Source organism: Haliaeetus albicilla, chromosome 5 (assembly GCF_947461875.1).
Source record: "Haliaeetus albicilla chromosome 5, bHalAlb1.1, whole genome shotgun sequence".
In the NCBI taxonomy this organism is placed as follows: domain Eukaryota; kingdom Metazoa; phylum Chordata; class Aves; order Accipitriformes; family Accipitridae; genus Haliaeetus; species Haliaeetus albicilla.
In genome coordinates, this window is record NC_091487.1 from 11830397 (window position 1) to 11843616 (window position 13220).

Consider the following 13220-nt stretch of genomic DNA (forward strand, 5'->3'; position numbering starts at 1 on the left):
GATTATAAATTAATACCAATGGTAACTTTTATTTACATAGTTTAACAAACAGATTCAGCAATTATTACATTAGTCATTCAGATTCTGAAGATCACTATAAATAACAAATTTATAGCAGGCCTAGCTAGTGTTGCATTCTTCATGGAGCTGTGATCACTGATTTCCAACATTTTTCTTTTTCCAACGAAGCCGCCTCAGAGCTCTCGCCAGTGCTACTTGTCCCATGAGGAATGTGATAGTAAAGTTACGTTTATACCAATCTCTAGGATTCCAAAGCCAGGAAAATCATCAGCACACAGAACAAGAACAGGAGAAAGGTACACGATTATATTAAAATATCCTTTGGCATTGACAAATGACAATTCAGTAACAACATCATTTTCCATTCTTTGTGGCAATGCTTTTCCTGCTTAATTAGAGTTAAATAACCTATGAAAACGTCTATGTGAATATCGACATCCATGAAGACATTACATGTAGACTGTAGGGCTACAACCACTGAGAGCTTAACTGTAAAAAAAGTTAAGTGATGAGTAGTTTTATGACCAATTGTATTTGGAATCAGGTAAGATAAAATTATTGTAACCGTATCTCATGTTTCAGAAGTAAAGCTGATTGATCATCAAGCTATCTAGAAGAATTTCCTGCCAGTGCTGTGCTATGGGTAAGATTTGTTTGTGCATGTATGAGGATTCGTGTGTTGGAAAGGGCATAGCTGGTCACCTATAAAGGGGGGGAAAATAAAAAAAAAAGACACTTTAAAGACTAATTATATAACCCAATACAGGAAACATTAGGTTTCTAATGCAGTACCCTTTAAAGATGATGGCTTTAATATTCCCAATGTTAGTGTTTATATCTTTAAATAATTTTTATGCAGCATGCATGACTTCTGGAGCCAATTCAAGATATAGATGAGAGAGTCTGTATCAAACCTTTTTAACCTCTGAGAACTTGCTTCAAATTCTTGCCCTTGTTACAATCTAATTTCATAATTTCTTTCTAGTTTCCAACAAGGATCACTCCCCCATTTTTTAAACTGCTGCATGAGAAGCAACAGAATATGTTTATCGTAGAACTAGCAGGGAATATTAAACACTGGGATTTAGGTCTTCTCTTGAGCTCTCTGTGGGAAACCTTGCATGTACAGATCTAACATAAACCTGAGATACTAACCTCTCAGTAAGGATAGTAGCAAAAATCATGCTGACAAGCAGCACTGAGCTACCCCCTCAAATGTCATGTTAAATGAAAATATCATGCTAACATTGCAACTGTTTCTTTTCCCCTTTCATGTCTCATTTCCTATATCCTTCTTGAATTTTTTTTTCCTAAACTAGACTGTATTTCAGTCTAAGTACCCTGAACTAAATATTCATGGTGTCTGTGCACAGTCATTGCTTCAATTTTAACTAAATTTTAGAAGTTGCAACACTTTAGCAGCCACCGTTTTCAGGCCAGCTGGCAACACTGCAAAAGAACATACAGCTGAAGGCATAAACAGATTTTTTTATAAACATGACCCCTCAAAATCAGAATGCCTGTAAAAAGCTCCACTGCTTTCAGGGCTGTGCAGTTCCACTTTGAAACTACAATGACGCAACTTACACTACCTGATTTTACAAGGCAGCAACAAGGAAGGTCATGTTTAGGCACAAAGCCTGAACTCTCTTACCGTGAAGACGGGACACTATCCTGAGGTCAGTACAACAATGGCATCTGGTGACAAGTTCTAAGATAAACTATTTGCTTTCTCACTCATCCGTTATAGGCAATTTGAACAATCCTCTTATTAAAAAGAATTTTTTTACTTTCCATCTTTTCAGGCTGTTGCTTATGTTTTTGCTGATGTTGCCCCCCACACCACACCCCCCCCATGGGCGAGACAAGACATGCATATTTCTTTTAAATATTTGTTACAGTAAAATTGTTTTTACAGTGTAGTATGTTATGGTATATGCACAATACGTACAAAGAATCCTAAACCACAGTTTGTTACAGATCAGTTATAGCGATGGTAGAATTCTTACTAGCATTACACCATTAGGAACCTAGTAATACTTGACACATTTAGCCCAATAATCTTTCAATCCAATACAGAGAAGAAACTGAAGTTGTGGTTTCATATTCAGTGGGCAGTGCTACTGTAACTGGATTAAGTGCCACCCTCATCCAGCTTACCATTCCTTCCTCATTTCTAGCCCTCTACCAAGTGTGCACAGCTACTGGCAGGGTAATGCATGTTTGCAAGTCATTTTTCAGTTGTTTCAGATCCCCAATCCAGTTTATCAAGTTGTTGTACAAACAGTAACACTGAAACAATGCAGTAGATGTTATGAAGCAGCATGGTGGATGTGGGGTTACCCAGTTGTAGCTAAGGTTCTACACAGGATGAGTTCAGGCGACCATTTTACTAATGCTTGGCCACACAAAAGCCCCCTCAAACTCAACTAATCACTTTCATTTTTACTATATGCTTGCAAAATAATAAAAACAAGAATGCTAAATATTACTCTCACTAAACAATTTTCATTTGAGATGAATCACATTTACTAGTACTTATTTAACAGTCAACTAAAATGTTATAAAAAAATTTCAACTGTTTTATTTGCCTATTTATCAGTTTCAATTAGCAGCATGAGAAGACCCATGCCATAAGAGAAAAAAAACTGAGTGCCTGATCTTGTCTCTCTGAATCTCAGAGATGAGATTCATCTCTCCACTAAATCAACAATAAGCAGTAGAACTCCTCAAATGATAATGCAAATTTCTGTCAAATGCTAATAATAGCATTTAAAAAAATAATTTTCTAAAATTATAGTTTTAGGTGCTGTTTTACCAATTATGGAAAAAAAAGTTTGAATTTTAAATTTGATCTTATGCCTTTCACTTAGACTGTAATGTATAATAGTCAACATAAATACCTTCTACATACCTGTTGTACTCCATATGCTTTCTAAAATTTTTACTTAGAAAGTCCTTGTAAAAGTCAGCCATTTCTTCCACGTTCAGTGTTGCTTTTTGACCTGAAAATAAGTTTTGGCGTAACAGCAGATTAAAAATACTGATCATCTTGAAGCTGGCATAACTCTTAAGCCCTTATTACTTGTGAAAGTGATTATGTTCATAGAATCATTAAGTTTGGAAAAGACCTCTAAGATCATCAAGTCCAACCGTCAACCCAACACCACCATGCCCACTAAACCATGTCCTGAAGTGCCACGTCTATGCGTTTTTTGAACACCTCCAGGGATGGTGACTCCACCACTTCCCTGGGCAGCCTGTTCCAATGCCTGACAACCCCTTCAGTAAAGAAATTCGTTCTAATATCCAATCTAAACCTCCCCTGGCGCAACTTCAGGCCATTTCCTCTCGTCCTATCACTAGTTACTTGATAGAAGAGACCAACACCCACCTCACTACAACCTCCTTTCAGGTAGTTGTAGAGAGCCATAAGGTCTCCCTTCAGCCTCCTTTTCTTCAGACTAAACAACCCCAGTTCCCTCAGCTGCTCCTCATAAGACTTGTTTATCAGGTCTTAGATTATTTAGGGAACTAGTAGACCCCTGTGAAAAAGTCCATAGATCTAGAAGTATCTATCCTTTGAGTAAAATTAATCTCTTGTGGGGCTGAAGTCTAAACAGCACCAGTAAGAGCACTCAGTAACTTAAATTTCCCCCTAAAGGAAGTCAGTAAATAGGGAAAGAACACTATCCATGACTGACATGGTATTTTCAGATGTACATTTTTTTCTGTTGCTGTTGATAAATTTCAAGTAACTTATACCAAAGAGTGTATCTTCTGATATGTCAGATTTATTAACAATATAGTAGACAATTATTTTGTGAAGAAGCAAGTACAAAAGATGACTTTGAATATGCCACTCTCATAAGCAGAATATAAGAGGAGATGGATTCTCTCCACAGAACATGAGAGGAAAACCTGTGGCTACAGCACAGAGGTACCAGCAAATATTCTCAACTCTACCAGATAATTCCTATACAAACTTTCTGGCACTTTCAGTGTTTCCAAAATGAGGGTCAAATTTGAATGTCCCATAGGGCGTGGATATGATAAGGGAGATGGAATTGTGATACTCAAGTGTTCCAAAATGCATTTTAATGCTCCTGAAACTGATCACAGAAGAGTAAATTATTAATCAGTTCTATTTGTCATTATTTACAAATCTAATATATTACAATGGATTAACATACTATGGGATAAATTTAAGACTATTTGAAGGCTGCCTACTTAACAACTATAGTTAATTTGTTTCTTCACACTGGTAGCAGAACTGATCGTAGATTCACTTATATAAAAAGCAAGTTGTTTTCCAACTGTTCATGTATATTGTTATTAATCTTATTTTTATATACAAACGCAGCTGTATTACAGAACACAGTTAATCAACACATGCAGCCAATATAACTTCATTTCTAAGGGATGTACATGCTTACTATTTTTTCTTTTATTTTTAGGGTATAAAAACAACCCCCTCAAAAACCAAACCAAACCCTAAATGGCAATATAAAAGCAGTGTTTTCTAAACAACACAGAACTTAACTAAAATTATTTCTCAACCACACACTGATCACCAGGATACAAACAGAAGAGCAAAATAATGGTCTGCGATATACAGAACATCAGAGCAGATGCTTTACTAAACTCAAACAGATCATTATTCTGTGAAGAAAATGTTCAACCTTCTACTACAATGGCCAATTCACTGTTATTATGAAGGCATCTTGTTTCCAGTTTCACGTTCACATAATGAATTAGGGAGGCAACTATTTTACAGCAACTGTGCTCAGGCAAAGACAGGCAGATAGCAGCTGCTGTCTCCTCAGAAGCTGTCTTATTCTGCCTCAAGGAAAAATATTGTATTAATTGTATACACTATAGACCTGAAGCCAAAGAGTGTGAATTTATCCACCCAACTATAATATGCACTCGAGGCAAATGCTCTATATGTTTAGCTCAGCTAGCTCACTAGGTTAGGAGGTGTGAAAGGAAAAAGTCCCTTCCTCCTTAGACTACAGAATCATTATATTACTTGGCTAGGATTTCAGCACATTCCCTCCAGCTGCAGGGAAAACAGTGCAGCAGATAATCTGACCCTACATGCAAATCTCTGAAGAGCTCCTCTCCTCTTTTTTATCATGCTCCTGAAAACACTTCTAAATCCTACTCTCAAGATTACTTGTGACAGAACACAAAGAGCATAAACTAACAAAATTCAAAATTAAACAGAATTCATAATGCATCCTAAACTATAAACAAAGATCTCACTAACCTGTTTCATCTCTCATTTCCACACCCTTGGCTTTCAGTCTTGAATAAATAAATTCTTCTTTTTCCTAAAACACGTTTTCCCACATTAGAACCTGAAGCACTCAGTCCTTTACGTTAACCGTTGTTTTTAATCAGATAACAGTGTAGTGCTTAATACCCTCTGAAATAACAGGCAATACTCATTACACTTGGAAATGTCAACAAAACATTTTCCTGAATCCAGTGAGTTAGTTAAACCAGTAACTTTGTCACCGAGATCCTGCTACCTGCATGCATCAATTAATTCATGCAAGTGTTCTACTGAAACATATAAAACTTATTTGTGAAGTTACAGCTGAGATTCAGTATTGTTTGACAGGATCCGAACCTTCAGTTTATAACACAAACTATGAAGATCTACTGTATTGTATAACTGAGAATTTGAGCATAGAGGAAAACATGCAGCCTTAAAAAAATCGAAATTACTTAGATGGAAACAGAATAATTATTTGTATATAAGTTTTGAAAACTTAAAAAGTAGTTCTATGGAATTACAAAATAAGCTTTGTTTTTTCTCTGAGATCTTTCCAAGTTTTGGGAGGATATGATGATTAAAGATTATCACAAGTGATGGTGAATTACTGAACCGTTACTGTTCTTCCAACAAAATTCAGTGTCTCCTAACCAATGCTGCAATCAGAAAAGAAGACAGACCATGACTGTGAAGTCCCCACTTGTAGCTTTGTTGGGGTACACTGCCAGTGAAACAGGCCATGTCCCTCATTTACCTTTAGTGATAATACCTAATTTCTCTCACTTATGACAGAGCAAGAAGAGCTGCAGAATCATTTTCAACAGCCACTCTAGTCACAGACAGGTCTTGCGTGTAGGGTGGCTACAACTTTATGTTTTCAGTGCAAGATAGGAAAAAGGCAAATATCATTATAAAGCTACTAAACAGCAATAAAAGACGCAGGCTTTTCGGTTTTGTACATCATTTTAAAGAAATGAATGACAAAAAAGTAATTTCCAGAAAGACACTGTGTGTATTAAAGGAAACAGTATCAATTACCAGCCAGCAACAGTGGGCAGAACTGAACCCTACCTCATGGAGACCAAACCCCCCCCAATTTCGGGTGGGCAGGCGGGAGCCAAGCGGCACCAGGCGTCACGACAGGCTCACCTGGTGGAAGGTGCGATTGTGCCGTGCCCAGAAGCGCTGGTTGCAGGCCTGGGCCTCCTGCCGGGCCTCCCGCAGCCGCCGCTCCAGAGGTGACTCCTCGGGGGGCACGTAGAAGATGACCGGCCGCAGGTTGGAGTGCTTGTCGGGGGGGCCAATCCAGTCGTTATGGGAGTGTGCTGGGGGGCTGAAACCCAGGCCCTTGAAAATACAGGCAGAATTCATTATGACCGCTTTAGCAGAGTTTTTGAAGAACATCCCAATTTGAAATAAATTCCACAACTCCCACACAACCTTAAAACACACGAGCACAACAAGTTCAGAAATTACGTAGATTCGTTTACCCTGACTGAAAACCACTTGATACATTTAAAATTTACATTTATTTAGAAATGCACTACAGAGAAGCCTTTGACTCTTTCCCAAGACACGAATCATGATTTTTCTTTCAAAAGCAACTTTTTTTTTTTTTCCCCTCCATTTTTCTATCACTGACGTTGCACTTCGTTAAAATATTTGATGGCAAGAACTAACAGGTGTGTAAGTCTTCCTAAGCCCTGCTTTCTTCCTGCACCCGTGTGACCACGCACAAGCGCGTAGCTTTTCGGGAAGACCCGGCTCGGGCAGCCCGTACCTCCCCGCTCCGCTTGTAAAAGCGTTTTACTCCCCTTGCGCCTCAGCGCGGCGCAGCGCGGCCCGCCTGGCAGTTACAAACAGCGGGGGCGTTGGGAAATACATAAACAACGAGAGAGCCCGCGGGAGACGCCGGCTGTTATCGGGACGCACCCGCCCAGCGACGCTGAGAGTCACCGCGGGGGCAGCCGGCCCGGCCCGGCCCGCTCCCCCCTCAGGGCTCCTCAGGGGCGGGAGACCCCGCGGCCTACCCCCGCGGCAGGCCGGCTCCGGGACGCAGGAGCTGCCCCGCCCCCGCTCCCGCCCGGATTTACCGCGCTCTCCTGCCGCTCCCCGCGCTCAGCCGTGGGGCCGCCGCCGCCGGCTGAGGAGGAGGAGGAGAGGAGGCGGCGGCGGTGACGGTACCGGTACCAGCCACCGCCGCCCCCCCAGAGCGCCCGGGTCGCCGCCATCGCCCGCCTCCTGCCGGCGCCTGGCGCTTTACGGCGGTGTCGCAAAGGCAAGGGCCGCCCGGAGCGCGGCGCTGCGGTCGGGGGCGGCGCTGGGGAAGGGGCCGCGTCCCTCGGCCGCGACGTTCCCGCCTCCGCCGCCCGCCCGCCCGCGGGGCGGGGCCGCGGGCGTTGGCTGCCGCTCGGCCCGTGGCGCAGAGCCGGGCCGGGCAGCGGGTCCCTTGGCTGGGGCGGCCGGCGGGTGAGGCGGCCGGGGCGCTGAGGGGGTTTGCTGTGGGGGCGGGGGGCGGAACACACGGGACACGAGCCTCTCCTCAGGCGCCTCCGGGCTCCCCCGGGGGGTGTCCGGGTGTTAAATCCTCTTCCCGCTTCGTCGGGCCCCATCGCCGCGGGGGGGGGGAAGGGGAAGGGGACGGGGACGGGACGGGAGGTTGCGGCCGTGGAGGGGCCGGGAGGGGGGAGCGTCGGCTGTGGGACCTGTGTGGGGGAAGGCCGCCCTGCCCTGGGGTTGCGGCACCCCGAGGGCGGTCGGGTTTTGCCGCTGTTTTTCTCGTGGGCCGCGGGCGTCCGTTTTGTTCCGCGATGCCTTCAGCTGCAGGGGAGGTGGGGAAGGGAGGGCTGCAGGTTGTGGGTGAAGGTTAAGAGCAGGTCGTGTGGTAACTAAAATATCTCCCCTGCAGCCCGAGCAGGAGAAGGAGGTGTGAAACTATAGAGGAATGGCTACAAACTGTCAGCCAAGTGGCTTATTCGTATTGCTAGCGATATTTAAAATAGCTGTAATGCTGAAGTGCTTCAGGATGTTGTGAAAGTTGTGACAAGTGCTTGCGTTAACGCTTCATTAATCGCGAGTCTCGTTCTCACTTTCTTTGTAGTTCATCTGAAACTGGACGAAAGGAGAGAATGGATATGGGTAACCAACACCCATCCATAAAACGGTTGCATGAGATACAGAAGGAAGTCAAAGAGATTGAACAGCAAGTGGTCGTCTTCAGTGGTCTGTCTACTGATCGAGATTACAAGAAATTAGAAAGGAGTCTTACTAAACAGCTTTTTGAAATAGATTCTGTAGACACCGAAGGAAAGGGGGATATTCAGCAAGCTAGAAAGCGAGCTGCTCAGGAAACAGAGAGGCTGCTTAAGGAACTGGAACAAAATGCAAACCATCCGCGCAGACTGGAAATAGAGGCTATATTCAAGGAGGCACAGGCACTTGTCGAACGCGAGATTACACCTTTTTACAAAGGAGGTAACTGTATAAGTGACGAATTTGAAGAAGGTATTCAGGACATTGTATTGAGGCTTACCCAGGTGAAAACCGGAGGGAAGGTTTCTTTGCGCAAAGCAAGATACCGCACTCTGACAAAAGTATGTGCTGTTCAGGAGATTATAGAAAGCTGTGTAAAGCAACAGCTGTCCCTGCCACTTTCTAATGATGCGCATCCTTCTGTCTCCAAAATTAACTCTGTAATGTGCGACGTGAACAAAGCAAGAGGAACTCTTATTGCGCTTCTAATGGGAGTGAGCAGTAATGATACCTGCAGGCATCTATCCTGTGTGCTTACAGGCCTCATTGCTGATTTGGATGCTTTAGATGTCTGTGGTCGCGCAGAAATAAGAAATTACAGAAAGGAAGTCGTGGAAGAGATCAATAAATTGCAGAAATACCTGGACTTGGAAGAAGAAGCAAATTCTACTCACGCTTATGATTTGGCACAAAATCAGTCCATTCTAAAAATAGAAGAGATCCGTAAGAAAATGAAGGAAGTTAATTCTTTACTTTTAAAAACAGAGAATGCTTCTGATTTGTATTTGGGATCCAAAGCAGAATTGCAGGGATTAATTGCCTGCTTAGATGAGGTGAGTCCAGGAAAAAACCCTTGTATTAGAGAAGCCAGGAGAAGAGCAGTAATAGAAGTTCAAACTCTTATAACATATATTGATTTGAAGGAAGCACTTGAAAAAAGGCAAATGTATTCCGAGCAAACTGCTGCCGAACATCAGTCTCATAAAGCAGTTTGGACTGTTCTTGGAAACTTGTCTCAAATTCAGCAGGAGGTGATTTCATTTGATGGAAACAGAACGGATAAAAATTACATGAGATTGGAAGAACTTCTTACGAAACAACTTCTAGCACTTGATGCTGTTGATCCACAAGGTGACGAGCGGTGTAAGGCTGCCAGAAAGCAAGCGGTAAAGCTTGCGCAGAATATTCTTTACTATCTGGACATGAAAACAGATGAATGGGAATACTGAAACAGCCATGGTCTAACATAGAAGAACATTTTTTCCTTTGGCACTTTATGCAGATCATTGGCAGCACACAATAAAAGTGGTGTGTTCTATGCTTGCTTAAATCGTGGAGATTGCATAAGCAGTTGACTTGGCTATATGTCTGCTATCCCACGCAGTCACCCACTTGCTATGGCAACTGTCAGTATGCCATCACCAATTCTGGTCATTGCTATAAGCAAAGAAGTGCGATTTTCTGAAGGAATAGCTTAATACTTGATCAAATGGCTTCTTTTTTTTTTTTTTTTTTCCCTGTTCTTGTTCTAATAACCTTGTGCAATGTTCAGTGAATGCAGATTTTTCAAAGATGCAGAAAATTCCTTATGGTACAGTACTGGCAAAACTATTTAAAGAAGACTGGACATGAAAATTAGTATTCAAGCATGAGGCTTCATCCAGCAACTTCACAGCAGTCTGGATATACTCTTAATGTGCTGTTATGACAGAAGGTATTAAGGGGAAAAAACCTGCTGGCTTTTGGGTTGTACTTGATTTATTCTATCCATCACACCTTTCTGGGTGTTTAAATTTCTCAGTTCATGGAGCTATAATGCGAACTGCAAATTAGCATTTACATAGGCAAAGCCAATTATGTCTATTTTTTGTAATACCTGAGCACTTTGATTTGCAACAACAGGTCTTTTGTTGATGGAAACTCTTTCAAATTATTGCTTTAAGGTACTGAGACTTGAAGAGGAAAATCTGTGCCAACACACTGACCAGATAAATGGGATTTTGAGGATTTCACACTGCCATCCATAAACCCCTGAAAACTGCACTGAACTGTAGTTAGTGGCTGCTTATGTGTCTTTTTAAACTCTTGTTAGATCTGGTTTTGACTTGTCCTTTCACATGCCGTGAAAACAGAAACAGAATTCACTTTTAAGTGAACGAGCGTTTTGGATTTATTTTTGTAAAATTAGGTAGCTAGCTATAAAGATGTCCCTAATGATGTAAATGTGTGTTATATATTTCATACTGGTCAGGTGTGGCTTCAAGCATGTCTTGGAAAAGACTTGTGGCAAATGTCTCTCCTTGCAACTCATCACTTAATTGTTTTGGTAACTTCGTAAATAAGCTTGCTTGTACTATTGTATGCACTTACCTTTTTATTTGTGGCTGCTAGTGCCAATCACATTTCTACTATAGCATGTTTTTTGGCATTTTTTTGAGAGCATGGCATTAAAATGAATTAATTATAAAGATATATTTAATTATGGATACTTTGCACTTAGCTCTTTCACGTTGAATTAATGAATTACTGTTCCATAGATGATGATTTGCACCACTTTAAGGAGTAAAAACCATTTCGGATGTTAAAATAAATATTTTTAGATCTATTTTTGACTGATTAGAGAAGACAGTACTGTCTGTGAGAGACAAGTGCCTTTATGACACCACTAACTTGCACCATCATATGTAGATATAGGAACTGTTTACTGGCAGCTTGATACATTTGTAATCTTTGCAAACTGGATTTCTCACATGTATATAATTCTACTATAATATATGACAAATTAACATAAATATGATAGGTGACAATTGTTCTATAGAGTCCTGAGAATGAGTATCAAATTTGGGAAATATGGATTCTGCTTAAAGACGAATGCATTGATGTGGAGATGGGGTCCTTTGGGCAGGTCTTCTGTGCCTATTGCAACAAGGAGAGAATATGTTTGCTCCATAACATTCTTTGAGATGTTGGTGAAAGGCTATGTAACTTCAGAGTGTGAATATGTTTTGTTTGTGATTGTACAGGTGATTGCTGTGCAAATTTACTTGCCAAAACCAATCTATTTCTTCAGCTGAGTATAGTGCCTAAGGCACAATTTGGCAATGACAGAATGTTTGTTGGAGGATTCTCTCTGCTCCTTCAGAGATATAACCCCCTTGAATTTCTCTCTCCTTACCTCAAAAAAATCATTTCCCCTTGTTAAAATTCCAGTCTATATTTATATATTATGTGGCTAACAGAGAATTTTAATAATGCTATACACCTGAGTTATTTTATTCATTTCAAGCTTTCTACACGTTTGAACTGCAACTTCTGATTTGCACTTACATGGTTAGGAAATATAAGAATTTGATAGCATAGTGATAGTACTCATTTTTCTTTAGTATTACTGTCAGGTCTGCAGTGGCTACTTGTAGTTTGTTTAACAATTTAGTGTCCATGTTCTTTGGAGGTTACGTGTAGCTTTATAAATGTTTGAACCTCTTATGTAAAAATGAGTAAGTATAGTTTTCGGATCTGTTCTATTTTAAATTTGTATGTCTTTTAGCTTTTCTGAATGAATTGTTATGCCTGCATCTCTAAGAAGGCAAATGTGTAAGGTTAGTGTGATTTTGACTAACTGAGTAGTGTTCAGTAACAAGATATTACACGGATCAAGCTTTTTTCCATTGTTCTGTAATCTAATAAATTGACTATTTAAATTTTATGGTAAAATCCTCATCTGGAATGGGATTAATTCACAGTTTTTGCATGAATGAAAGTAATTAAATATGCTTAACCAAAAAAAAAAAAAATGCACACATTTCTCAAAATCTGGCTTTTGTGCTGAAGAATGTAATTTCTCTATTTTTTTATATCCAAAGATTGAGGGACACACAACTTTGCTTTCTGATACGGCAGGCTAAAATAATCAGTGAAATGTAAATGGACCAAATTGCAAAAGCCTGCATTTTACTATACTGAAATATAACAACTTTTCTGTGTGCTGTGTAATCTACCTTAGAGCAAAATAAACGATTGGATATTCGGGGAGGGGTAATCCTACATTGTGATTCCTATTTGTTAATTGTATTTCTTTTCAAACTAGTTTTCTTTAGGTATTTCAGTGTTTATTTTTTGTTGTTTACCACTCAAAGTGTTTTTTCTATGTTACCGGTTTGGAGGAGATTTTTGTTAAGTATGATTCCTACTTTTTCAACTTGACAGAAATTAGTGTACGTGCTCCTTATGGTGTGTATGTCTTGATTTATTGCTGTGTAGGATATGTTGCTGTATATACAAATTCAAGATTAAATATTGCAGTGTTATATTGATTATTAATAAAAATATGTTACTACCTTTTACTAGGTATTCATTTGAATGGTATGCCCTGCTGCCTTTCTCTCTTTATTTTTGAATGTGAGTTATCAGAATGTAAAAGATTTTTGTCTTAAAGTGTTTTTATTAAACATATAGACATAAAGCTCGCTCTCTTTTTTTGTTTGTTTGGTTTTTTCCCCCCTCCTTCTTTTAAGAGTTTGCTTTTTCACTGCTGTATTTATGAAAATAAAGTTTTTGTGTGGAAACCATTCCTACCTCTACTTGCTAAATCTGGTGCTTTTTGGTTTTCTCTGCATTCAGCCATGCATTACAACCATTACATCAGTCATTCCTTGCATTCTTT

At 40.4% G+C, this 13220-nt stretch overlaps 2 protein-coding genes across 3 annotated transcripts; one reads left to right on the top strand and one right to left on the bottom strand.

Annotated features, from left to right (window-relative positions):
- Nucleotides 1–2: 2 nt before the first annotated feature.
- Nucleotides 3–7578, bottom strand: COA8 (cytochrome c oxidase assembly factor 8). Of its 2 annotated transcripts, none has more exons than XM_069783362.1 (5): nt 7399–7578; nt 6455–6652; nt 5294–5357; nt 2936–3026; nt 3–723 (listed from the first exon to the last, which is right to left on the bottom strand). In XM_069783362.1, exons 1-5 carry the CDS (start codon nt 7534–7536, stop codon nt 720–722), a joined length of 495 nt encoding a protein of 164 aa, XP_069639463.1. In that variant the 5' UTR covers nt 7537–7578; the 3' UTR covers nt 3–719. The 2 variants fall into 2 exon arrangements, with proteins under 2 accessions (XP_069639463.1, XP_069639462.1); XM_069783361.1 differs by having other exon boundaries at nt 3–262; nt 7399–7574.
- Nucleotides 7579–7632: 54 nt separating this feature from the next.
- On the top strand, nt 7633–12900 carry BAG5 (BAG cochaperone 5). The gene is made up of 2 exons (XM_069783349.1): nt 7633–7774; nt 8406–12900. Exon 2 carries the CDS (start codon nt 8434–8436, stop codon nt 9784–9786), a length of 1353 nt encoding a protein of 450 aa, XP_069639450.1. The 5' UTR covers nt 7633–7774; nt 8406–8433; the 3' UTR covers nt 9787–12900.
- The last annotated feature ends 320 nt before the right edge of the window (nt 12901–13220 follow it).

What these genes read in the sequence shown, in the direction of transcription:
- COA8 (XM_069783361.1), bottom strand. Translation starts at nt 7,536, where the DNA reads ATGGCGGCGACCCGGGCGCTCTGGGGGGGCGGCGGTGGCTGGTACCGG. An exon ending in ACAATCGCACCTTCCACCAG is followed by an intron (nt 5,358 to 6,454) that starts GTGAGCCTGTCG and finishes AACGTGTTTTAG; the next exon opens with GAAAAAGAAGAATTTATTTA. An exon ending in GGAAATGAGAGATGAAACAG is followed by an intron (nt 3,027 to 5,293) that starts GTTAGTGAGATC and finishes ACTTATTTTCAG; the next exon opens with GTCAAAAAGCAACACTGAAC.
- BAG5 (XM_069783349.1), top strand. Translation starts at nt 8,434, where the DNA reads ATGGATATGGGTAACCAACACCCATCCATAAAACGGTTGCATGAGATA.